General features: G+C 45.8%; 2 protein-coding genes across 3 annotated transcripts in view; one reads left to right on the forward strand and one right to left on the reverse strand.

Moving 5' to 3' along the window:
• The window catches only part of Kcnip1 (potassium voltage-gated channel interacting protein 1), a 405992-nt gene that overhangs the window by 371199 nt on the left and 7056 nt on the right, over window positions 1–27737 (reverse strand). The window lies entirely within an intron of this gene.
• Window positions 562–7842, forward strand: Kcnmb1 (potassium calcium-activated channel subfamily M regulatory beta subunit 1). Its single transcript, XM_036197229.1, has 4 exons — window positions 562–623; window positions 1958–2115; window positions 3443–3614; window positions 7039–7842. Exons 2-4 carry the CDS (start codon window positions 1982–1984, stop codon window positions 7306–7308), a joined length of 576 nt encoding a protein of 191 aa, XP_036053122.1. The 5' UTR covers window positions 562–623; window positions 1958–1981; the 3' UTR covers window positions 7309–7842.

Here is a 27737-nt window from a genome sequence, read left to right on the forward strand (position 1 = left end):
TCCTTCCTTCTCTGGACTCCACCATCTCTAACTTCACCACAATCCTGAACCAAGGTAAGTTTTCAGAATGCTAATGATAGAAGTGTGAAAACAGAGGCCTGAGAGGTGCCGTGACTTGTTCAGAGTCACATAGGATGTCAGTGACAAAGGCAGGAGGCTTTGGCTACTCTGAGTTGGATATACTAGAGTTAGTGACAAGCCCAACCCCTATACCTCCCTCCCCCGCACCACACAGGAAAATAATTTCCTATTCCTGGCTTCTCTGCCAGCCCGAGAGATGGAGTGTAGAAGAAACATTCCCGTATATATAAGGATGGTCTTGTGAGGGGGGCAAGGGGTTTTGCTGTTTGACATCTGTTTCCCAGGAGACTCTGGGAAATGCAGGGGTAGAATCTCCAACAGGGCTTCAGGGCTAGGTACCTGCTTGTGGAGTTTTTGTCCCGAGGCAAGCTGTGTGCTCAGACTTGACCATGTTTGGGCATGGAGGCTCAACCCAGATGGGACTGAAGACTGCTTCCCTGGAGACCAACTGGGAGACCAAACTTCCTGCTAAAGCCTGACTTGGCATGGGGGTGGGGGGCCGGATAGAGAGAAACCATCTGCCAGCGGAGACCCAGGGAACTGTGAGTACCAGAGACCTTGGGAAGGGCTTCTGGGAAGCTGAAGCTGCAGGGTGACAGTGGGAGACAGCGACCTGTAATGGCACAGACAGGGTGAGAGAAACCCTACCTTCCCTGCTGCCCACCAGAGTTCTGGCACCAGAGAGCCTGGCATATTGACCCAGGTCTGGGAGTCACTTCAGTGGCCAGCCTGGAGATTGGGACCAATCTTGTCACTTGTCGTCAGTAGAGGGACACCAATAGATAGGCCTGGCAGGGTGCTCCATGCTTTTTTGATTCTTCAGTTAATGACAGCTACTATTTATGAAGGGCTTCCATTGTAGCAAATTTGTGATGCTTAACAGTATTGGTAGCTCTCTGAGGCAGGTACTATTTTTCTTGGTTTTTTACAGTCATGTGGTTGCTAAGCAGCAAAGCCAGGACTTGATCTCCTGTCTGATGACCTCAGACCCTCTCTTCTCTGCACTCCCCCAGATCCTATACCTTCTGTTCCCAGTCCTTCTAAGGAAGAGGTTGTCACCCCATTGGTTAAACCACACAAGACTCTTAACCCTTTTCTAACTTTCCTAAATCCAGCCCAGACCTAGGGCAACTTTTCAAAACAGAAAGTTCCACTGAAGGAGCCCTGAGACACTTAAGCTCTCACAGCTGGGGTAGTCTGTCTCCCTGTAGTCTAACTGAAATCTCTTCTTTCATCACAACAACCCATTTCTTCCTGTCTAGGCCACAGGGGCTATCAAAGGTTCACATCCTTCTTCCTGCTGGAGAGCCTCATTAAGCCTACTGTATCCCAGATTCCCACCTCTGTTTTCCATTTAAACAGAATCCATGATTGAGCCAGGAGTTGCTGTTTCTTTAGAACTCACTCCATGGGGCTGGGGAGCCATCAGGACATTGCAGCCTGGTGGGACTGGGACAAGTTGTAGGAGCTGGACCTCTCTGGGGCAGATGTTTCCCTTTTCTGCCCTTCTGAGCTTCCATGCTCCAGCCTTCACCAGGCTCCTACTGTCACTAGCCTTGGGAATGCACAGCAGTCTAGGAGGGCTCCCTGGAGGAAGCTGTCATGCCACAAGGGAATCCCTGGCAAGTGTGCCAGCTTCTCAGAGACATAATTGCTGATAATGGATTCTAGGTATTGAAAAACTAATCATAGGCTGTTACCAGAAGGCCTGGGGCCAGGGTGGGGCCCCTGTGAGGTCACAGCCCTGTGGAAGCTGCAAAGCTCCATGCATAATAAGAGCGATATTGGTATTTGATCACATCCTCCCTCACCACACCTCCCTTCTATGGACTATCAACTGGGCGGGTCTCATTTCTCTTTGCCTCCATGGTCCTAGAAATGACTGCTGTCCCCAGTGGCCATGGGGAAGAAGCTGGTGATGGCCCAGAAGCGTGGAGAGACACGAGCCCTCTGCCTGGGAGTGACAATGGTAGTGTGTGCGGCCATCACCTACTACATCCTGGGTACCACTGTGCTGCCCCTCTACCAGAAAAGGTATGGACCTCCCCACTGTCGGGATCCCCACAGGCCTAGGAACCCCAGCCTTCTACCTGCCCTGCCCTTGACACCTCTCACAGCAGGCTGGACAGACCCGGCATCTCTCATCCTTAAGCTTAGGGGTTCCAGTGCTGGGGAAGCAGACTGTTGAGAGTCCTGCTGGTCTGGGACCTGGTGATGACAGGTGCAGATGCCCTTAGTCATAAAAAAACAGCTCTCTAGTGAGAATGTGATATTTGGGGAAGAATCGGAATGACAGACTGCCAGCAGTCTGCATGAATGACTCTGAGATGGGAGTTCTCTCTTTGGGGAACACGCCTCTCTGTGCCTGGGTTTTTTCAATAAGTGGGGAATCTCTGTACTGAGCTGACATCTATTCCCCCAAACTCCAGTCAGAACTCTTGGAGAGTGCTCCATACCCTCATGCCTCACTCCCAGCATGTCATGCTTCCAGCTTTTAAAGAAGAGCCGTGGATTCTGATGGCTGTTGTCTTTGAAACAGACTCAGGGTGCTCTCTCAGCCCACCGTTTGCTGAGGGAGGCCTCTGGGCATATTCTGGCTCCTGACAACTATCTGTCTGACAGCGGTTCTTCCACAGGATACAGGGAGCTAAGTCACAATCCATTTGCTTAGGAGTTGACGAGCCTATTGGCCTCTCCTGGGCCTGCTCCGCAATCATGCTTTACAATGCCACAGTCATGCCAGGGCAGAGTGTCACCCAGATGAGGCACTGCTGAGCAGTCATGTGTCTCTCCCTCCACTCTATGCTGCCACCCTCCAACCCTGACCATATCAAGCCCCTCACAGAGTTCCTCGTTTTTTAGGAGAAAGGTCAGAGATTCTGAAGCTGTTCAGCCCTTGCCTTGGTGATGTGTCCCCTCCCCCAAAAGTCACCTATCCCATCTGAGGTTTTCATCTACACCTGCCACTTGGGGATGATATGGATAAGAAGGCCTCAGGCTTGGATGCTTATCACAATCCTGTGATGAGCATTTTAAAGAAAATCAGAGCCTGGGCCCAAGCTCCTGAGTAATTCTGCCCCGCTTTCTCTTAGAGTGGGACTCGGGCTTTTAAAAAGTTTTCAGGTGTGAGGTGGGTAGCAAGATCAGAGAACCATTATGTAGAAATTATCCAAGAGCCAACCGGTCTGAGATTGTTCCATGCTCACAGCCAGATGGAGGTGCCAGCCCTGGGCTTCTCCAAAGACTCTCAGTGAACAGAGATTCTAAGTTGGTGTGTGTCACCCTTGTTCTGAGGTGTGTGTGTGTGTATGTGTGTGTGTGTGTGTGTGTGTGTGTGTGTGTGTGTGTGTTGTCTCCCCAGTGTGTGGACCCAGGAATCTATCTGTCACCTGATTGAAACCAACATCAAGGACCATGATGAGCTGGAAGGCAAGAAGGTGCCCCAGTACCCATGCCTTTGGGTCAATGTATCAGCTGTGGGCAGATGGGCCGTGCTGTATCACACAGAGGACACTCGGGACCAAAACCAGCAGGTAATGAAAGGGTGGGTATATTAGCCCTGACAGGTCTGTGAGCTGGTCCCCAGCTGCCCATGTCACTAAAGCCAAGACACATTAACCCACCTGAATGGGATCTTATGGCTAGAATGAGGTGGAGTCAGCCTCAAACCTTCCGTGTTGGACTCAGACAAATGTCAGTAGTTTAAATTTACCCCTCGTTGGCTGTGCAACTCGGGGGAGGTCAATGAGGCCCCAGGAGTCTCAGTTTTCACTCTTGTAAATGGGTGCTAGTGCCATACCCGGAAGTGCTATATTGAAGTCCAGTGCCGTGTCCAAATGTGCAAAGTCCCACAGTGGCAAATGATGGGCCCTCAGAGAAGAGAAGCAGTTGTTAGTAGTTACTTCCTCCACCAACCGAGTCCAGGAATGGAGATGGGTGAATCTGTGGGCCACGTGGGAGCTAGAGAAACGGCAACCTCCATAACCAACATGTAGGAGTGTTTCCCTCAAACTTCGTCTCTCCTGCCAATCACCATCAAACCCCTCCCTCCTGAAAGAGCTGGTTCCCTGCCCTCCCTTCCTTTCCTTCACTTCCCCCATCCATTCAACAACCACTGTGCCTTCCCAAGTCAGGCTCATGGGTCTCAAGAGGAGAAAGCATATATAGGAAGACCGATTCCAGAAATGCCACCTGATAGAGTGGGGCATATTGTCAGAAGCGGCTGAAGGGTACCAAGGTCTGTCTCCTGAGAATCTCTCCTATATAACTATGGAATTAATATTGGCATACAAATTGGGGCATCCCAACTCTGGCTATGTATGAGAACTGTCTAGACTTAAGAAAATCGGAGTATTACACCAGACCAACTGAGGCAGAATCCCTGAGTATAGACCAGTTGGTGGAGCTCTCCAGATGAGTCTAAGGTTGGTGGTTATTGCTATGAGCTACTGGAGGCCAGCAGCCATGTAGGGTCAGCTACCAGATGGAAGCTGAGCCACAGCAGTCCCCAGGACAGGTGCATGGCCCTGTCACAAGCAAGATATGGCAGTTAGACTTGAGGCTGATGGATGGGAGGGGCAGGGTGCCTGGTGTGGTGTTTGAGGTGGTGGTGGTGTGCAAGCGAGAGGTGGCAATGCACAGAAGTCAGACTTGTGGCCATTGTTAGCATGACTGTGTGGGACAAGAACATTGAGGCCTACCAAGGTTAGCTCCTACCAATGGTTCATGCTTCTTCTTTGGCATTCAGCAACCTTCATTTATCCCAGAAGTGAGGAAAATATTTTCAAAGATGAGAAATGGTGCCATTCTCCTAGCACACTGGGTTAAAGCTGCCTTTTAATCCTGAGGCTGCCAGCCCAGAGAAACCAGAAGCTACTTTAAATCCTGCTTGGGTTGTGAACAGTGTATATTACTTCTTTTCCAGTGAGGGAAGAAGGGGGCTGTTAAACCACAGCACCCACAAACCACGAACAGAGAATGAAGGGCAGTCTGGCATTCTGGGACAGTCAAACACATTTCATTCTCTGGCCCAGCATTGGGATGTGTGCCTGGCTGATGTTCTGGGTTGGTAGTATGCCTCTAGACGTGCCAGGCTCTCATTCCTCCTCCATGGCCTGCTCTGTCTCCCACCATGGACCTCCGTCTAAGGGGAAGGGCCCTTTGCAGCCTATCCTAACAAGAGTGAAGCCTCAGATTAGAGGCAGGGGCTGCTTCATTACCCAAGGCAGGTAACTCAGGGTTAGTTGTACCAGGGCAGGTAGAGAGAGATAAAAGGTCTCAGGCCTTGCCTCGGCCTGGAGAGGAAACTCCTGAAAAGGGTCTTGACAAACAGATCAAGAAAGTAGAATCTAGAGGAACAGCAAGCAGGCAAAAGACACAGCAGAGCCCTGGGATGGGTGCAGAGCCCTACATCAGAGCTCATGCTTTAAATGGGAAAGCAGCAGTTACTCCAATTTCATAGGTAAAGCAACAATATTATTATTAATAATAATTCTTCCACTTTTTGAACTTACAAGGTCTGGGCTCTTGCTAAGTGCTTTACATAGATTTCCTAGTTTAATCTCCAGGGAGGTTCTGGGCAGGCACCACTACAAATGACTTCACAAGCTTTAAGAGGTTGTACCAGATGCCAAGGTCACACAGCCTGGAAGCCGTGGTTGAACTGGGCCTATCTGGCTCTACTGAGAAACCTGTGCTCAATGGTCAAGGTTACCCAGTGACAGTCCTGACTTACTAAACATCCTGCAGTGCCCAACACTTCTGAGGACCAGATTCTCCGGGAGCTTCAGCTCTCCCTGGCTCACTGGGGTCTTGCACCTGCCTTCAGCTCCCCTGTTTCCCTGACATTCGCACCACAAGGAAGCATCTCTGTACTACTGGACTGGGTGCCCATGGAGCATGCAGCCTGGGAGGTAACTGAGTCCTGGGGAAGACGCTAGTTCAACACTTGCCCATTGGGCCTCAGGTTTACATATTTGACCTTGGACATGACTACTTCACTAGAACATGGTCCTTGAATGTCTGTCTCTAATTCCCCTGTGTCTGTACCCCACAGGGTAGGGGCTTATGCTGAAGGGCACCACAGAGGTAGTCTCCTACAGGTCTATAAAGAGGTCCATCCTTGCAAAGTATCAAGGTTCATACGGGCGACACCCAGACCTTCCGGCACAGGAAGATAAAAGCCAGGTCTCCACTCTGGGCTGTCTCTGCAGAGCTTTGCGGGTCTCATCATCTCAACAGGTTCCTAATAGCAACTATCAGTGCCAGAGTTTAAATGTATGCCGCGCTCCGCCTGCCTGGGGCTCTTCTCTGCACTTTCTCTTTTTTCCTTTGGATCCTGTCACAGACCCGCTTGGCAACATATTTTCTTTGGTTCACACAGGATTAGACTTCAAAGAGTCTTCTATTTGGATTTTAGCCAGGATTTTGAAATCCTGGGAGTTTGCAATAAAATCAGGTTTTCTGGCTCCTCTGGATGTGTTGGTGGATGATGCGGTGTCTCTTGTCCACAGAAGTGATGACTCCCCTTCAGGATGTAGCTGGCTCACTCCCTTCTGACTTGACACTGCCTGCCTAGCTTCACTCTTTGGTGCTCCCGCATGAGCTTGCATATAGAACCCCCCTTGTCCCCGGACTTGTATGAGCCGCCATTCTGTCGTTCATCAGTGTGACACTGTTAACCCATCTCAGTAATGAAGCCATCAAGGGTCAGAGAGGGGGAGCAATTTGCCTAAGATTTCACAAGCAAATAGATTCCAATTGAGCCCTGCAGCCAAGTGTGCAGCATCATGTTGAGTGGCTCCAAGGTCACTGTCCATACACAGATAGCAACCATGCTCTCCAGAGGCTGACTCCCAAGCCATCGTTTTGTTTGTTTTTTCATACCCCAAAGCCTCACTCTGAGCCACTTTGAAGTGAGCATTTGAAAGCCTAAGCACCCTTGCTTCTCCTCCACAGTGCTCCTATATCCCTGGCAACCTGGACAACTACCAGATGGCCCTGGCTGATGTGAAGAAGGTCAGAGCCAATTTCTATGAGCACCAGGCTTTCTACTGCTTCTCTGCACCCCATGTCAATGAGACCACCGTTGTGTATCGGCGTCTCTATGGGCCCCAAGTCCTCCTCTTCTCCTTCTTCTGGCCCACCTTCCTGCTGACTGGTGGCCTCCTCATTATTGCCATGGTGAAGCTCAACAGGTCCCTATCCATCTTGGCAGCTCAGAGGTAGACCAATCTACTCTGCACCACAGCGCAGGAGTCATCCGGAACAGCAGGGGTCACAGGCAGGGTTGCTCACCACTCTTCCTTTTCTTTATTTGTTTGACAACTTTGGGAAATCATTTCCAACTCAAAAATGTTTAATAGCCTTTCAGTGCCTTTGGATGACAAAGAGATAGCCAGTTACAGCCCCCTGTTCCCTGTCCTCAACTGGTTTATGTCTGTTAACTACTATGTCGGTATATACGCCCCAGATGATGAATATTGTCACCTCTGTTCCTATGTTCTCTCTCTTAGCTCAAATGCCAAGATATTCTCCTTGGCCAAATTCAGTTTCTTTGAATTGTCACAAAAACAAGAGCTCTCATTTATAGGGCAACTTAGTGTATTGCTTTTTGTTAAAGACATTAAGTCACACATTATTCTGAAATTTAAATTATTGTTGTCCTTCAATATCCACAGAGACTAGTTCCGAGACTCCCACAGATGCCAAAAATCCCTTATGTAAAATGATGCAGTGTGTGTGTATGTGTGTGTTTGTGTGTGTGTGTGTGTGTGAGAGAGAGAGAGAGACAGAGAGAATGAGAGAGAGAGGTGGGGGAGAGAGAGAGAGAGAGAGAGAGAGAGAGAGAGAGAGAGAGAGAGATGTTGTGCCTCACAACATCTCCAGGTGACTAATGCTGGACAATGTCAATGCTGTAAATGGTTTTCATTTTCTATTGTTTAGGGAATAATGATTGGGAAGGGTCCATCTATGTTCACTACAGATGTAATTTTCCCCCAAATACTTTCAATCTGCAGTTGATTGAATGCAACAGGGCAGAACCTCCTGATACAGAGTCCAAGAATATTTACATAATAACAAAAGTCTTTGAGGAAATAAACATATCAAAGTATTAACTGTGGCATGGTGGTTAATTTTAATTTTCTTCCTTATCCCTGTTCATTTTTGTTATCTTTCATTTTTTTCAATAATAGGAAGATCATATACTGTTGTGTTGATTTTAATCAGAAAAGCAACACAGAGCTGTTATTTTGGAGAATGTTGAAAGGGGGCTGCCCTCAGGGAGACGAGGGCGGGCTATGAGGGCTGTTCTCCTGTTAGAGGCAGGCTGAGAAGACAGTGTTAGCCTCCCTGGATGGGAAGTGGCACTTTCTAGGATGAGAACTTGCAGTTGGTGTTGCAGATGATTTCAACGTGTCCCCATAAGCAGATGTTGGAATTTAACACACTTAATGTTAGCGACACTTGGAGGTGATTAGGGTTAGAAGGGGCCCCCAATTGGGACGATTGGCTTTATAAGAATAGGAAGAGAGACCTGAGGTAACATGTTCCTCTGCTGCTCCTCTTGATGCTCTCCCCACATGGGCGCCTGGTGCACAAGTGAACAGCACCCCGATCTGATAATTCTGCCCAGGTTGTCCTGACATCTGCTGTTACCCTCCAGGTTCTTATCTGTGGCCCTTCCTTTCAAGGACAAGTAGCTCTTCGTTCCCCAGAGCATCTCTGTCTGGGGGTCAGCACAGTCTCAGGAGTCTTCAGGAAAGCCCACATTCTGCTACTGTGGTATAGTTTACAAGATGCTACCACTGGGGAGAGTCATGAACAGGTAGCAGGCATCTCTCTGTATTGTTTTTTACAACTATATGTGAATCTATAATCACCCCTCCCCCATTCAAATTCAATTTAAAAAGAAAAAGCAAATGTCCCAACAAGGAGTCTGACTTTAAGAGGCTACTTTCTGCAGGTTTCCAGCAAGAGAAAATTTACACATCCTTCCAGAAGAATCAGTATGTAGGGATACCTAGCCTCTGCTGCCTGATTCATTAGTCATGATGACCTTCATTTTTTTTTGTTTTGTTTTTTGGAAACCTGTTACCCTCCTGTCAGCCGTGACTGGTCTGCTCCCATCAAAAGCCACACCTACCTATCTGTGCTTGTTGAACTGCCCTACAGACAGAGAGCTCTCACCCATTCCAGATAAGTCACTGCTAATGAGCATCAGGTACTTTCTGTGCCTTTGCATTGACCCTCATAGGCCACAACTCATACCTGCAGAGGTGTGCCCGGTCTATTCCTCAGATGGCTTTCCCCTCAATCAGATACCTCATGGAAATCAGAGACAATATGACCCCTGAGCTGATTTGAAGTGGAAAGAATCCTTGTGAGACACCCTAGTAGTGCCAGGCCTCAGATGGCTTCAGCTCTCTAGCCAAGGCCATGACTAAAAGAAAGTGGGTCTCTTCCATTTTTGAAGGTTCCCAAAGGAAAAGCTTCCTCTGCTCTCTGTAAACCTGGAAGGCAGGGAGGGTGAAGAGAAGAAGCTGATACATGCTTGCCTTCAGGAGGCTGTCTGTCTTCTTGCTCTGTCCCCATCCTGTCACTACCATATTAAGGGTATAAGGAACCTGAATGGTGTACATTTCAAATTCTGAAATATAGAAACCTTAATTTTGTGATTTGCTGAAATAATCCCTGTTTCCCTCTAAACCAACAAGTTTCAGCTCGAGTTCTCCTGCTGTGAATCCCCTTAGATCAGCCAATTGCAAACTTACTACTGATATAACAGGTGGTTGGTTAAACTGTCTAGTACCCCTTTATTTCCTCTTGTTTTGGGGGGAATTTGAATTCTATGAAATATTTGGGAAGGTGCTGTTTGAGAAAGTGAAGCTAGCCAGCCAGCTCCTTACCAGCTGAGGTCCCTAGACGAAAGAGAAGCAGCAAATGCAGGTTAGAGGCATGGAGATCGTCCCTAGGGTGTAGGGAAGCTGTCCTTAAACTGGAGACACATGAGGCTACTATCCTTTGGTAAGGACACTGAGACAGAAATTACATCCTTTCTTACTTGTTCTCCTAAAAACATGTGGTCAGAAGTTCCAGATCAAGATAGTGAGCTATACCTATCATAGCCAATCAAATACAGAACATTGATTGGAGCCCAGCTGCTTGGTTAACTAGACATTAAAGATATCTTAAAAAAATAAGCAACAGAGGCATGAGATATGGATCAGTGGTTAAGGGTGTGTATTGCCCTTGTAGAGTACCAGGGTCTGGTTCCCAGGACCCACATCAGGCAACACACATCTGCCTGTAACTCCACCTCTGGGTTCCAGGAGCACCTGCACCCATGTGCACATGCCCACACTCACACACAATTAAAAATAAAAATAAATCTTTTAAAATGTAAAACAATAGGATTTCTCTGGATGAAATTTTGAAAGATGAAATTATTTTTCATAAAATGTTTTTGTAATATGCATAGATTTACTATTACTTTAAAATAAAGAAATTGAAATGAAATATTTTATAGTTCCTAGTTTTAATTTGTAAAACGGCCACTACTAATAGCTATGACCAATATACACCAATACTCCTTGGAGCTTCAATATTTTTCAAAAGTATAAGTCCTGAGCACAGACAGCTTTAGGGTTTGGGTTAGTGCATCTAAAGATAAGGATGATGTCTCTTCCCACCATGCCCATGGAAATATAAAGCTGTCCTCTACAGAGTACTTCAGATTGCCACTGAAACACAGAAAGGTCAATGAATGGGTTATCTCCTTACCTACAAACACTTGGATCATTTATTTGCATGTCAGATCCATGCAAAAGTCAGGGTCTTCCTGGGTTACCTAACTCCTCCCTACTGATGTAAAATACATTGTTGTCTGCCAGCTTCCTAAAGGGGGTTTGGGAGATGGGAGGGGAAGTATGTAGAAGCAGCAAACTCCAGACTGAATGTGAATCAAGTGTGCAATATGTCTCCAGGCTTGTTCCTTTTCCCAAGCTGCAGTCAAAGGTGGGTTACAGGGGCTTTGATTTCTCATAATCCCCATTATTCTACATGACCTGCACTCTTGATGTGACACACATGGAATAAAATTAGAGGCTCACTAAATCCATATCATCCTCAAAACAGGTCTTTTACTCCTATGCAATTGTGAAGGGCAGTCTTATGTGAGAGCACCAGCGACCTGTGGAGTCTCTTGCTAACTCTGGGTAGCATCAAAACTGCATTACGCTAGAGGAAGCTCACATAGTGTCAGAACTGGATGGTGTCAAAGGAGAAACAACTTTCCCATCTTCTGTCAGAAGCACCGCCAGAGAGAAAACCCTCATATTTCCACATTTCTCTTTAGTGACAGTCTACATCAACACTTTTGATGAATAACTCACTGGACCAAGCTGTAGCCCTTCCATTCCAGGATATATTTAGCTAACCATTCCCCCAAGCGACAATCTGTCATCCCTAATAGTAATAAGAACTAACATCTGCGGGGCACCTGTGTGCCGGGATGTGGGCCAAGCCTTTCCACGTGCGGCTCATTTAAGAGTCACGGCATCCTTGGAGGTTAATATTGGCATCTCCATTTCATAGATGAGATAGCTGATACATGAGGAAGGGGTTTAGCTTGCCCTAGAAGTTAGCAAGTAGAGGGGCTGAGATAAAAATCTAGACATATAGCTTTCTTTACTGTGGCTCTAACCACTGAGTACCTTGTTCTTCCGTCTCTGCCCCTTTATCAAGTGTGCAAAGGCTGAATGTTGAGAGCTGCCTCCATGGCACCCTCACAGAGCCCAGGCTCTCACAGCTCCTCTGTGCTATTCTTCTAGAGAGTCAGTAACTGAGAATATTTCCCAAATATGAACACTTGAAATGTGGGTGCTGCCAAGAACAACTGGGGCTGTCTACAGTGTGCCAGAAGCCACAGTTTCTGGCCCATAACCCATCTGGCCACTCGAAACCCTGGCATTCTGCAGCCTCCTGAATCCTTGCATTGCTGGCCACTATTCCAAAGCAGAACAGAAGGGCAGCAGGTTTGATGGGACCTTCTCAGTGATCCCACCCTTCTCTTGTGGCTCTTTCTTTCTTTAGCCAGTGTTCACAAACCACAGACTTAATAATCATCTCTAGAATTTTCCCAGTAGTTGACAGCATAATCATTTATGTTTATCTTTATCATTAATAAAAATTTGGCCATGAGACTTCTTGGCATCCAACTAAATTTTCTGTGAATATGCTGGCCATGGTCCTTTAGGCCCTTGCATTTTTTTCCAATCCTTGAAAGTGAATTTTCTGTGTCACCAGAGAAAACACTAGTGTAGGACAGTCAGGATTCTTGATGAAGCTCCTGGCCCCATTCAAGATCTGCAGCTATGCTGGATCACTACAGTCAGCTCTTGGATCTCACTTCTTGTGTGGAAATCGGTGACACATCCAAACAGAATTGTGCCTTGCATGCCCTACTCTCAGGCCATTGCACCAAGAAGGTGCAGACAGCATTTATTTTCACTCTCTCAGGGCATCTCTTCAAGGGCTCGTTCTCATTTTACAATTCCAAAGCTACTTGCCAGTTCACTGTGACATTACTTGTAGGGCCCCGACTGTATTTTTGTGTTTGCCTTTGGTGATAAAGCTTGTAGGAAAGAAGATTTAGAAAATCAAGAGTTCAAATTGCTTTGTCTATGACCTTGGGCAGTTCATTTAACTTCCCCAAGGCTCAATTTCCTCAAATGGGAAATGAGAGAAACTTCATTTGTTTTATAGGGTGCTTGGGATGGCCGGGTGCAGTCAGTAAAGTACCTGGTGCATTGAAGATGCTCTGGACTGTTTGTCCCTTTCCGGTTGTCCCACCCGGCCCTCCAGCTCCAACCATGCAGATTTTTTTCTGTTGTGAGTTCTGAGGAACTCTCACTAGCAACTTCCCATCTTCCTTCTGGAGAGTGTGACTGAGAACTGCCATGCTCATCCTTCCTTCCCTGTTCATCTTAAACATGTCACTTACCAGGGCACTGTGTCTTTGCTTAGAAGTCCTTGACCATGCCCAGATAAACTCAGATCTTGAAGGAAAGCCATCTTGCCCTTGGGACCCACACCACTGTCTTGTCACACCATCTCAAGAATCAAAGGACTTTTGCTTTGAGAGTCCACTTCGTGGCAGAATCATTACCCATAATAATGATAGGTCTGGACAAAATAATCTTCCCAGTGTGAGGCAGCCAAATCCCTTGGCCCAGAAATCAGGCTTAATTGGAAATTAAATTGCATTTCCATGCCAGCTGCAGGATGCCTGTATCCGCTGCTAATTTATCAAGGTGACGCCTTATCTGGAGGAAGCCCATGGGAACTGAGTGGCTGCCTCAGCAAAGCTGCAAGCTCCTAACTGACGAAAGAACTTTCTTCACCATTTAGCTTGAACTCCTCAAGTTTCTCATTTGGAGCAGTATGTGCCCATTAGCTATTTCTCTGCCAGGTGCTCTGACAGGCCCTAGAAATACGGATATCAGTGGAACCTGGCTCCATGTTCTAGTGCTCATGGGCCAGTGGCAAAAGAGTCCCATAGGCAAAAGATTCCAAAGCCACAGTATTTAGTCATCTGGGGATGGTTAGCCCAGGGGGATAGAATGTACAGTGGATGGACTCTGGCAGAGGATTTGATTTTTGTCTCGAGCACAGAGGCAAACAGTTTGCAATGATTGGGGGCTGTTCTAGCCAGCTTCTTCACAAAGCGCTGAGCTATTCATTCCATCCTCTGGACAGGAAACAGCTATGCTAGGGTTTTCATCATCTATAGTATATTTACTGATGAAGATCCCAGGGCTTAGAAGGTGAGTCACTTGCCTGAGGTCACTACTTTGCACCTAATAATCACAGAACTGGAACTGAAACTTGGGTAACTTCTACAGAGCCTTTGCCTTTGAACTCTACTCTTCTCTTATTTTTATCAACTTTTAGATGTGAAATTGTCTAACTATAGCTGCAGCTATTAGTATGTGTAGTGCTTACCCCGACTCATTGAGGACTATCAACACTCCGCTAGAATTGCACTCCCTGTCTTTCTGTGTCTCTTTCCCTCTATGTGTCTCCCCACCCACGTGTGTTTGTGTGTGTGCATACCACCTGAGAATTAGATTCAGAAACACAAAACACAGGACACAGAGATCAATTTGGCTGGACAAGAATATGAACGTGGGAGGGACAGATGGTGACTAACTTCATGGGATTCATCTGGGAGGACCAGGCCAACTCTCATACAGAGGATTTCTCAGATCTAGAGAGACATGGTTATCCAGACCTAAGAGTCTTGGAACTCCAAACAGACAACACAAAAAGAACACCAGCTCATTATGTTATTGTTAAAGCACCAAGGATGCAGAGGGAAGAAAGAAGACGGAAAGTGACAGAAGAGAAACCCCAGGTCACACACAAAGACAAATCCATCAAAAGAGCAGAGACTGCTCAAGAGCAGCTCTCAAGGCCAGGAGGGCATGAACTGATGTACTTCATCTGAAAGGCAATAACTGCCAGTCTCGATGACTATATCCAGCAAAGCTACCCTTAATAATAGAAGAAAGAGGAAAGACATTCTCTGATAAACACAAGCTAACAGAATCTATGACTACCAAGCTATCCCCGTAGACTGGAGAGAAAGATAAACACATCCATGAGGCCACAGGGAAGACTAAATTTCACCAAAACAGATAAGCAACCGAGGGGTAGGAAAGTACCACCCAATATAAAAACAACAAAATGACAGAAATTAGTATATACCTTTCAATAACAACTCTAATGACATCAGTTCTCTGATCAAAAGATGCAGAAGAGCAGATGGGATAGAAAAGAGGGCCCAACTGTTGGTTGTCTTCAAGACATGTACAAGAAAGTCTTGGGGTGAAAGAATGGGAAAAGGTATTCCAACCATCAAACGAAACAAAAAAGTAAGTATAGTTATACTAGTATTTCACAAAATAGACATCAAGTCAAAATTAGAAGAGATGAAGAAGGTACATTAAGGTGCAGGCTGACCATGTCAGCTGCTGTCTGGGCCCAGAACCAGTGCTTTGAGGCAGTCCACCCCAATACCTACTCCATCTATGAGCTGCTGAATTGTGTGGAGGAGCCGGTGCTGCAGAACCAAATCCAGGAGCACTTCATCACCGCTGAAGATGAAAACCTGGAGTGTGGCTGCAACTGGAGATGGTGACAGCCACCAGCAACCACCACGGACCTCAGAGCAGCTCTGAGGAGCCTAAGAGACCAATGGAGGCTTTGAGAGGAGTGTAGTGTTGGCAGCAAAGGAGGAGTCTACAGGGCCCACAGTATCCCTGGAACAACTGAAAGAATGAAGGTCCTATGGGAAGACGCTTCTAAAAAGTGGACTCAGAAAATTGGAAGAAACAATGGTGGAATAGAGCCTCAAGCCCTCTGAAGAGAATGATAAAGCTACAGAGGTGGTAATGGATGATAGGGGAGCAATTTGGGAGCACACCACAGTGGATGAAGAACATGGCGTTCCTGGATAGAGCTTGTCCTTGGCCAGAGGGCCAGCTCACAGCATGGAGCTACCGCTGATGCTCATCATCTGGGAAAAGTAGAGCTCAGGGATGTGGCGCTGCCTGCAGGCTTGCTTCAAGCACAGTGGTCGTGCCTGGTGTCTCTTGTGATGGTCCACACTGAGAGTACGTGGTGGTCTGGAGCTTGCTCAGATCCTGCCCCCAGACACCCTGTCTAGCTGCAACATCACCCTGCTCCTGGGCAACAGCAGAATATCCAAGTTCCGGCAATGGTTCCGTATTCATGGTGATTCAGAAACCAGAAACCTTGAACCAGACCAATGACTCATTGTGATGAATATTTACATAAAAAGCTGTTTGGGCAAAAAAATATACTGTGTTACACACTGCAAGTTTGCAAGGCCATCTTGATGAACAAATATGCAACGAAGAGGTGGGAAGAATAGAGGAATGTAATGGCATGTGAGTGGTGGAGAGAGGCGGAACCAGAGATACAGTGCAGTGATAGGTGTGAGAGAAGGCTGCTGTGGACAGCGGACCATGTCACTGCCAAGTAGGGCTTCTAGGATGGTGTGCAGCAGCCAGGAGCTCTCCCAGGCTCTGCCCCTGAACACGCTGCCCAGCCACATGAATGCCCTGACTCTGAGCAACTACATGATGTCCTGGATGGAGGATGGCTCATTCTCTGGAATAGGCCTCCTCAAAAGACCCTCATGGTCCGTCCTGCCCCCGGAAGCCATGTTGGCATCTGTGGTCTGTGCTCAGCTCAGGCACATGCTGTTGTCCATGGTTCATGCTGCTGCCCCAGACCATATTAACGCCTGAGGTCCTTGTGAATGTCTGTGGTCTGTGCTGCCTTTAGAGACCATGTCAATGTCTCTGACCTGTGCTACTGCCAGAGGCCAGGTGGATGCATGTGCTCTGTGCTACCTCCTGAGGCCATGTTGATATCCAAGGTCCATGTGGCCACTGATGGTCATGTTGATGTATGTGGTCATGGTGCTGCCGAGGGCCTTGTTGATGTCTACGGTCTATGCTGTGGCTGGAGGCTATGTGGATGTCCAAGGTCTATACTCTCAAAGGAACCCATGTGATCCCCATAATCTGTGTTATCACCATAGGCCATGTGAATGTTCATGGGCTGGGATGCCTCTGGATGCCATGTTGATATCTGTGGCCTGTGCTGCTGTCTAGGGCCATGATGGTGCCCATGGTCTGTGCTCCAATGGGGGTAGTATTGATGTCCATGGTCTGTAGTGCCATTAGAGACCATGCTGAGGTCTATTGTCTGTGCTGATGCTGGAGGACAGGTCCCTGTGGATGTCCATGATCCCTGCTGTAACAGAAACCATGTGGAAGTGGATGATTCATGCTGCCCCTGAATATAAAGTGCAAAGAAGCTTCTTTTGCAGTGATATTGATGTCTACAGACTCGAAGTTGAAAATGAGAGACAGAAGGATTCTGTGACAACCCCTCCCTTAAAAAAACACTCTAGACAAGAAGCCATTGAGGAGAACTCTTAAAACTTGTGATAGGGAGCCAGGCATGGTGGTTCATGTCTTTAGTCTCAGCACTTGGGAGGCAGAAGCAGCTAAAATCTCTCCAGCGTAGTCTACAGTGTGAGTTCCAGGACAGCCAGGACTATGTAGAGAGACTCTGTCTTGAAAAAGCAAAAAATAAACAAATAAAGAAGTTGTGATAGGGATGATGAAGTATAGCTCTTCACAGTTGATGGCTTCTGCTGGGGGGGGGGGTGGGGAAAGACTCAATTTTCTTTAAGGGCTGGCCACGGGGAGTTTGATCATGCTCCAGTGAGTATATGGGCAACACAAAATGGACTAGGTATTTTTTCCTTTTTCTTTTCTTCTTCTTTTTTTCTGGGAGGAAATCACAAAGGTGGGGATGGACCTGGGAGGACTGCAAAGTGAGTGTGATCAAGGTGTGATGTGTGAAATTCTCAAGGAATCAGTAAAAATATTATGATGAAAAAAAAAAAGAAGATAATTTAAGGGGGAAATCCCCTAAAAATTTGAAATACCCACACACCAAACCAAGCATCCTCAGTTTTATAAAACATACACTACTGTTTGTAAAGGCCCAGATTGATCTCAACAAAATATTTATGGGTGACCATAATCACTTTTACCAATACACAGGTCAGGCAGAAAAGCAAACAAACAAAAACCTATCAGAGTTCAATGACATCACAGATTAAATGAATTTAAAAGGCCGCTACCAAATATTACACCCAAATATTACAGAATATACATCATTTCCTGCAGCCTATGGATTTTTTTTAAATGGACCATATTTTAGGACACAATTTCTTAACAGATATAAGAAAGTTAAAATAATTTTTTGTATTTTATCTGTCCACAATGAAACAAGACAAGAAATCAACTGGAAAAGAAGCTACAGAAAATATTCAAATCCATGGAGACTTAAAAAGATACTATTTAAAATTAATTAATACATCATTAAGAAATAAGAGAGGAAAATATAAAATTTATAGAATCAAATGAGGATGCAAGCACAATATACAGAAACCTGTGAGATACAATAAAAACAGTTCCACGAGTGAATTTTGTTGCTATATTTTTTAAAACTCAGAAAGATCTCAGATAAGTAACTTGATGATACACCCCAGTGTCTGGGAAAACCAAGAAGCTAAACCTCCAATCAGTGTATGAAAAGACATCAGAAACACCAGTCCAGAAATTAATGAAAATAATAGTACAAAACCCATGAAACAAAGCGTTTGTTCTTGAAAAAATAAACAAGGCCCACAAACCCTTAAACTAACCAAACTAAAGAGAGTGAAGACACACATTAATTAAGGAGATGAAAAGGGAAACATTATAACAAATACTGATGAAACATCGGCCCATTAGTGCATACTCTGAAAAGCTATCTTCCCATAAACTGGAAAACCTAAAAGAAATGAACACATTTCTAGATTAACCTATCAGAATCAGCCAAGAGGACTGAAAGTACTTCAACAGATTTATAGCAAGTTGTAAGTTTGAATCAGTCATAAAATAGTCTCCCAACTGAAAAAAAGAAAAAAGAAAAAAGAACAGGCCGGGTGGCGGGGCATCTCATAGCTGAATTCTACAAAATCTTTAAAGAAAAATTAACACCATGCTTTTTAAACTATTCCACAAAACAGAATGGTAGGGAATGCCACCAAGTTCATTTTACAAAATCATGATTACTCTAAAAACCAAACTGGATATAGACATAAGAAAAAGGAAAATTATTAGTGAATGTACCTGATGAACAAGGAGGTAACAATTATTAATAAAATTCTTACAAATCAAATTCAATGATACATCAAAAGATCATTTGCCATGTTCAAGTTCCATTTTTTCCAGGGATTAAAGATTGTTTCAGTGTATTCAGATCAATAGATACACTACATCACACACATAGGCTAAAGGATAGAAATTATATGATCATATTGATAGGAGAAAAAGGCCTTGGACAAGCTGCAATATCCTTTCATGATAAAAAACCCTGAAGAAGGAAAGACTATAAGGAGCATGTCTCAACACAGTAAAGGCTTTAGGTGATGAACCTGTAATATGATGAACCTATGACCAACATCATACTAACTGCGAAAAAAACTCAAAGCACTTCCACCAAATTCAAGAGTGAGACAGGATCATCCGCTTTCTTCTCTTTTATTCAATATAATAGTTGAAGTCTTAGCTAGGGTAATAAGAAAAGAAGTATAAATAATAGGAGCACAAATAGGAATGAACTCAAACTACATAAAAATAAACCTTAAGTAGCTCCTGTTCCCAACTAAAAGTTAGGTTAATTGTTTTAGTTTGTTTCTTTTCTAATTTACATATTTCACCTGCACATTTGTTCACTGATTGGAAACACGTGGCACATAACCGTAGCTTTTCAATTCAGCATTTTCAAATATTATGCAGTCAAAGTGAATGTTCAGAGGTCCTTGTCAGTAGGTGAAGCAAAATGTATGTATTTTGTTTCTGTTTATTTCCCCGAAGTTCAGATCATCTGCAACTTTCACCTTAGTAAATAATGCGATAATACCACGGCAGACACCTCCGAATGAAAGTCTATGTGCAGTACACATGCCTTATGTAAGGCTAGAAGAGATTTCTCCATTAGGGTTGGATGGACAATGTTTTGTCTGGTCGCTGTATGGGAGGAGAGAAAGGGGGAAGAAGTAGCGGTTACCACAGCAAAGCAGGGAGATGCGCTAAGGGCTGGACTTCGGGGTAGTTCTGGGAATAACATGAAGTAGCAGACGGAACAGTTGGGAACAGCTAAGGGAAACAGTGAGGTAGGGGGAGAGCAAGATTGGCTTTATAAGGGTTCAGTAGAGGTGACAGGCAGTCATTCGAGTAGAAAGGTCTGATGGCTTTCTCCTCCTTCCTCTTTTTCTCTCCCTCATCCTTTTTCTCCCTCTGTCCATCTGTCCTTTGAGCACCCGTGTCAGACCTTGTGCCGAATGCTGAACATTCCTAAACAACTAAGACATGGCCTCTGCCCTACCACAAGCTTTCAGTCCAACCAACGAGTCACCTATAGGCCTGGAGCATAAGAAAAGAGCCCAGGAAAAGGGACTTTGGGAGTCCCTTCTCAAGAAGGTTCACCAGGTGAAGCCGAAGAGAGAGGGATCTTGCTGAGCCATCTTTTGGAGAGCTACCAGCTGTGGGAGGAGCCAGATCACCCTATAAACGGACCCCAGCCCCCTTTCAGAGAAGACTCTCCTTTGGGGTACATAGCTCAAGGACCTTGCTTAGTGTGCCCTCAGTTTCTTCATTTATACCCAGGAGGCTGATAGTAGAGCTATCCCTGACTGTGTTGTTACAGCCTTGACCTCACTTTCATAGCCAGTTCAGGCTCTCAGTGGCATGTGAGGATTATGCTTCAAAGTCTAAGATATAATCATCATGGGGATAATGTCTCGCACCTGCTTTTTTCCTACATCATGGTGCCCTGGGAGGCAGAAGCCTACAGGGAGTAGCAGATGCTCTTCTGTGTCCAGCCTTCAGTTTGCAAAGTGGGATTATTCTGTCAGAGTGTGCCTTCCCAGGAGACTTCACGATTTGAGGCCGATTTCCCTATTTCCTGCTGAAAGAGTTCTCAGGGGAACATTGCCCCAGCCACAGGTGACTGACCTAGCATTACATTTCAGAACTCTTACAACTACTTCTCTGGGCCCCAGGAGGAGGATGCAAAGTGGGGGCTTTGCTGCACTATTCTTCTCTTGGCTGAAAAGTGGAAGAAGGCTGGCTGAAAGGTGTGTAAGAGACAGGGAAGGTTCTGGACGCTCTGCTGCTCTGTCTACCTAGAGTGAGACTCTAATTCCATACAGGAAAAGAGAAGGCAAAGAGAATGGTGGACCAATCTCTGGCCCATTTCTGGACCATGTAGGTCATTTTGGTGAATCAGTAATTTTCCAGGATGAGGGAGCCCCTGGTTTGACAGTAATACAACAAGAGGAGACTTATACTGTTCTTACAAATAGCAGCAAGATGTGAAAGCAAGAACACACTGCTGTTCATGACTAATAAGGCACAAACCTGGCACTCAATACTTGTGTGCATTCCTTCAACCAACCTTCAGGATGGACCTTGCTGTACACGTTGTAGAGATTATAGAACAGAGGAGTGAGTTCCTAAGATGTCCCCATATGACACAAGTTGAAAATAGTGGTGTATGATCTGGAGTCTAGTGAATTCCCAAATTGTGCTTTCAGAAGGGATTGGATATTCAGCAGATGAAGGGGAACCCAGGCACGGAACATTCCATGCCCATACCTTCCATAAACAATTGCAGATGACATCATATCTCCAGAGACGATCTGCTCATCCAAATGGAGCAGAGAGCAGAGTGGATGTCATGCCATTCCACTCCCAGCTTCAGAGCCCCCCTCTTTCCATACTGAAATAAATCAAACCACCTCCAGCTACAGTAACTAGGGAGGTGATAGCTCTCAAGATGATGGGCTCAAAGGCCAGATGGCAGGCAGTTTGCCAAGCGTAGGTGTGGATGGGAAGATGGACATGGGAAGGCAAGGAAATATCACTGGGGCCCTTAGGCAGTATGCTGGGCAGAACCTGGAGTGAATGGTCAGTAGACTTGGAGGTATAGATTCCAGGGTCAGCTTTGCTGACAGCAGAAAGCCAGCTGTCTGGGGAGCAGCCTCTAGACCCTGGGCTTCTTAACTGTCTGGACAACCCCAGCTTCCCCTCAGGGTCTATGTTCTAAGCTGTTGGCCAAGAGCAGGGGAAGCAGTGATGGCCATCACATGGCTCCTACCTGTAGGACTGGACTCCAGTGGATAAACATGGATAGCAGGGAGATGTAAGTCAAGGGAACACTGTGGGTTATGGGGATGAGAGAGTTCTAGAGATCTACTGAGTAGCATGGCTGTGGTGAGGCACATTGCCTTGATTCCTGTGGAAGAGACTTGGTATCCTGAATACACTCACAATGGTAAAGGTATGATGAGACAAATATGGTAATTAGCTTAACTAAAGGAGCCACTTCACTATGCACACACAATAAAACATCAAATATTGCTCTACACCATAATTGCATATAATTTTAATACTAATTTTTTTGTTCTTTTCGAGACAGAGTTTCTCTGTATAGTTTTGGTGCCTGTCCTGGATCTCGCTCTGTAGACCAGGCTGGCCTCGAACTCATAGAAATCCATCTGGCTCTGTCTCCCAAGTGTTGGGATTAAAGGCGTGAACCACCACCATCCGCCATAATTTTAATAGTATTTTTTAAAATGTGTACATGTTGTGTAGCAATATAATGTGCTGTGCTGGGAAATGAGGCAGCATTTGGTGACAGGATATGTCAAAGTGTGTATGACTGGCTTCAAGAGGCAGCAGAGGACTGAACGAAGCACAGGGGAGGGTTCTGGAAAGGCCAGGACCCAGTCAGGAGAACAGTTGTCTACTTGTACAGCTAAGGCTGAAGAAGTTGGTTGGTACTCCAGCAAGGCCCCATTTATAGGGTGCATCGTTCAGGAAGGAGACAAAGGAAGAGAGCAGAAGTCTACAGAACAAACCAGGAAATGGCCATTGCAAGTTTGCCTTCAGCTGAGCAGATGTCAAGACCTGGGGGCTGGAGAGATGGCTCAGAAGTTAAGGGCACTTGCTGCTCTAACAGGACTGGGCTTCCATTCCAAGCACCCATATCAGGAAGCTTACAGTCACCTGTAACTCTAGTTCCAGGGGCCCCAATGCCCTCTCAGTCTTTCTTGGGCACCTACACACATGGGATGCATATATATACATTCAGGCATTCATATGCACATGAAAAATAATAAACCTTTAAAAGTTCATCAAGAATCCATTGGAGGCAGTTTCTGCTTTGTAATTTTAGAATATCAGAATGCTGCACTGACAGATGAATGGCTGGCTAAGCACATCATGACACAGCCACACAATGAAATAATACTCCGTTATTTAAAAAAGGAATTGGAATGCTAACCCAGGCTACAACATGAACAGTTCTTGAAAACGTGCTAAGTGTACGAAGTCAGACACCAAAGAATACTAGTATACTTGCACAAGGTACTTAGCATGGACAAAAATCATAAGATAGACAGTGGAATGGTGATTTGGTTTGTGTTACAAAAATGAAAAATGTTCTGGAAATGAATGGTGGTGACATGAATGTACCCCAGACCACTGAACTGTACACTTAAAAGTGGCTTAATAAACGTAATTTTATGGATATTTATCACAATAAAGAATGTAAGAAAAGGCATTTAATCTGCTTGAGCCACCTTTACGAATATCACTAATCAGGAATGCCTTCAATAACAAATTGATATTCTTCCAGGTCTAGAGGCCAAAGGTCAAAGTCAAGCTGGAGGAGTTGGTGTGGAGTGAGGCCTCTCTCCCTGGCTTGTAGGTGGCCACTTCCTCACATCTCTGTGTCTTCCGCTTTCGATAAGGACAGCAGTCCCATGGGGTCAGGGCCCCGCCCAAGTGACCTCATTAAACTACCTCGTTCAAGGTCCTGTCTCCAAATATAACCTCATTGGGGGCTAGAACTTCAGCATATGAATTTTAACGGGGGCACACTCTAGTCTACAACAGAAGGTGACACTGGCTGAGAAGTGACGTTGGCAAGTGCTTCAAGCATTGGGGATATGAACAGAAAGCTTCCAAGGGGAACTGTGTTGAGTGTGGAGTTCCTTCTCAAGCCACAGCACTCAGTGGATAATGGCAATGATTATCCCTCTTTTTTTAAAAAAAAATCATATTTGGGATGGCAGGCCACTAGTTATGTTCTTATGAGTTGTGGGCAGAATTCAGCAGCACCAGTTTGTGAGTCTCTGCAAATCCAATATGCCTCACGGCTTAGAGATATTCCAAGCTCTGAGTGACCTTTAGTCCCAAGCTGAAGTGTGCAGATCCTGAGCAACAAGCCTGGGCTTGGCTTGACCTGCTAAGAACAGGTGGTTTGAAAACTGTCACTCAAACTAACCCAGTTTCATCAAAAGATTACATAAAGAAAATTGAGGTAGGCTACAACCCAGACTCCTTGAGAAAAGCCCCAGGGTTGTGTCTCCTCACTGACTCCCTTCAGTTCTCTCCCTCCAAACAACTTCGTCTAAGCAAGAAATGAAAATTGGTCAGACTGGACTCAGAGCTGAAAATACTTTCCGAGTGGTGTTTACACCCCTCCTTGGCTGCTCGGCCAGTTCGTCCTCACCTTCTGTTATTTGATTATAGAAACTAACCAGTAGGTGTTGGTTTGGAGGACTCAGGTTGAGGGTGTGGCTTTCCTAGGAATGTGCTTCTTTAGTCTGAATGAAGCTCTTGACAACTTTATTTCTAAAGTAAGAATGTGCACTCTCTCTTGCTTTCTTCTTTAAGATGTGTGTGTGTGTGTGTGTGTGTGTGTGTGTGCGTGTGTGTGTGTGAGAGAGAGAGAGAGAGAGAGAGAGTAGTATGTGTATGTATGTGTGTGGTGAGAGAGAGAGAGTAGTATGTGTATGTGAGAGAGAGTAGTGTGTGTGTGTGTGTGTGTGTGTGTGTGTATAAGAGAGAGAGAGTAGTGTATGTGTGTGTGAGAGAGAGAAAGAGAGAAGTATATGTGTATGTGTGTGTGAGAAAGAGTAGTGTATGTGTGTGTGTGTGAAAGAGAGAGGTATGTGTGTGTGATAGAGGTGTGTGTGTGTGTGTGTGTGTGTGTGTGTAATAGAGATTGGGGGGATACATATGGGAAATAGGAAACAGATAGCCCAGAATCCTGGCTCTGGCTCTGCCCTTGCTGACAGGCAGCTCTTTTGTGTTACAGCTTTCTGTTGCGTGACAAAACCCGCGAGCAAACAATCTAAAGCAGAGATTTATTCAGACACATGGTGGCAGAGGTTTCATCCATGGCCATTTGGCTTCATCACTGTTAGTCCTGTGATAAGGCAGAAAACATGGCAGAAGGCGTGGAAGAGGAGGCTGCTCATGTCAGGGCAGTCAGGAAGCAGGGAGACAAGAAGGGCTGGAACCAGATAAACCTTTCAGATTGTGTCCCCATTAACCTCATTCCTTGAATCAACTAAACCTCATTTCCATTACCCCTTTACTAATTCTATGGAATTATGAATCTATCAGTGGTTTAATCCATCGATGCAGCTAACAGTCCATGACCACTTCCTAATGGCTTGATGCACTAGCCGTGAACAAAACCTTCAAACCTGCAGCCTTTGAGGGGGCATTTTATATCCAAGTTATAACACCCTTCTTTTCTCTGCAGCTTAGGTCTCCATTTCTGTAAATGGGGCTCAGGTGAGCTGCCCACCCTTGGGGTGTTTGTGCACGGTAAGATGGTAGATGAAAGCAGGGGTGCAGAACACTCAGGGCATGTTGGGCAGATGGCTCATGTTCAATCTTTGCTTCAAGTGTAGGTATTAAATACTGAATCCAAAGCTGGAACAGATCTTTGAAACCAGCGTTTCCTTCATTTGGAAGATGAACATGTGGAGGTCCAGAGAAGGGAAGCCACTGCTTAATCACAAGGATTGAAGGTTCATCTCCTCATAAAAACCATACATTGTATTGTGATGGCATTTAGTGGTGATTTCTCTAAAAAAAATTATTTTTATTGGCATATGTGTGTTATAGATACTAGTGGGTTTTATGCAGACAGTTAATTATATTATGTACACTGACCATATCCACCCCTCCCATATGCTCTACTCTCTCTTCTCTCTCTTGCTGGTCCCTTTCTTTTGATCAGATAGACCCCTATCTACTTCATGTCATATATATGTCAACACCCCCCAACCCACATACACACATGAGTTTTTTATTTTGTTTTGTTTTGTTTTTTTAGTGAAATCACATCATTTGCAGAGAGGCAGATGGAACTTTAGGTGGGTCTTTGGGAGGTGACTAGATTGTGACAGTGGGGCCTTTATAAAAGAAGCTAGGCAGCCAGCTCCCGCTCACTGGTGTCGGAGCACAGATGATTGAAGAGAGGTCCCAGTGTAACTGTGGGTCATCCTGTCACCCCGATTCTCAGATACTAGCCCCAGAATGAAGAACTAAATGACTTACAGCCACTTAGTTGGTGGCATTCCGGACATCAGCACTTATGAACTAAGAAAATATGACAATTTGGATTCAAGACCAGGCCTGACTCCAAGGTTTTTGCTCCTCTAAAGGACACAGGATGCAACCTTGGTTCCTTTAGGCAGGGAGGACCAGGATTTGACTATGTTCACAGTCTTCTGCCCCCATCCAGCAGAGGAGAAAGGCTTACTTCAGGCTGCAGACTGCAGATCCGTGGCACTCCAGAAGGTTGCCACTCTTGGAGCTAATTGGCTTCCTCTGAATTTTTCCTGGGGTCTTGTCTTCTCCCCCCACCCTCACCTGGCCCAGGTACCTGTAATATTTCTCTGTTGCTGCTTCCTCCCCAGCTAAGATCTCCTTAGTGTTCTGATCTTCTGTGTGGTCCTCAGGTACTTGGCCCCTTCATTGTGATGTAGACACTGGGGAGAACCTGACCCCACCTGAGCTGTAATGGACATCTCTGCAGGCACAACGACAGACAACCACATGGACAGCCAGTGCAGACTGCTTCCAGGAGGTAAGAGTGGGTAGGGCCAAGCATGAGAAAACTGAGGTGGGTTCAAGGCAGGCTCCATGATTTTGACACCCTTGCTCACCAAAGACATGCGAGCTCATCCTTTCTGTCAAATCAACACAGGAGTTAGGAAGCCTGTGGAGTTGGGGTGCCAAGAAATAGACAAAGACCAGACCTCAAAAAGGGACTTCCAGTACAGGTCCTGATACTGCTGCTATCTAGTAGTTATGGGCTCTCATGGGGTGCAGGCGCCTATTACCACAAGTTGAGTGGTTGTGTGGATATCATATTCTCCACAGTGGGCGGCCAGTAAACACACAGACGTCCAAGCAAAAAGAATCTGTTTAGCTATTGACAAATTCCCAGTTACGGAACTTGCCATTGAGGTGACTGGGGGCAGCTGAAATGACTTTGGTAGTACTGATCTAGGAGCCAGCAGGAGAGTCTGGATCAGGTTGTTGTTTCTTCCAGCTTGGCCTCACATCTCCTTGTTATCAGCCACAGCTAAAGTATGCGAAGAGAGAAAAGTGGCCATCTTGAGCTTTACCAGACCACCGCTATATGCCAGGCACTGTGTGTGTGTGATATGCTATCTCATTTGGTCTCAGTAGATTCAGGACATGAACACTCCTGGCCTCATTGTATAAAGGAAGAAAGTTCAAAATGGGAGTAGCTTGCCCAGGGGAAGCCTGACAGACCTGGCAGGTTTGAACACAGTCTGTTTTAGGGAACTTGGGATCGGGGTTGACGAAGCATTCAGGGAAGATCCTGTAACCCCAAGATGATGGTGAAGGTTACAATGAAGGGAAAGAGGCTTTGGGAACTTGGGGCTGCAGAGGGCCAAACAAGACCTGCTTTCCTCCATTCTTCACTGTGTCATGGCATTGCAGCCCACAGCGCCCTTCTGCCATATAAGGGCCATTTCCAGCTACTTTTAATTTGGAGCAAACTAGCCGCTCCCCTGTGGTCCTGAAGTTAATAGGATGTCTGTGCAGCATTGTCAGGCTAAGCATCCTTGGATAAATTATTCTTGCCTGCATTAGGGT

The sequence above is a fragment of the Onychomys torridus genome, chromosome 8, assembly GCF_903995425.1.
Source record: "Onychomys torridus chromosome 8, mOncTor1.1, whole genome shotgun sequence".
NCBI lineage: Eukaryota > Metazoa > Chordata > Mammalia > Rodentia > Cricetidae > Onychomys > Onychomys torridus.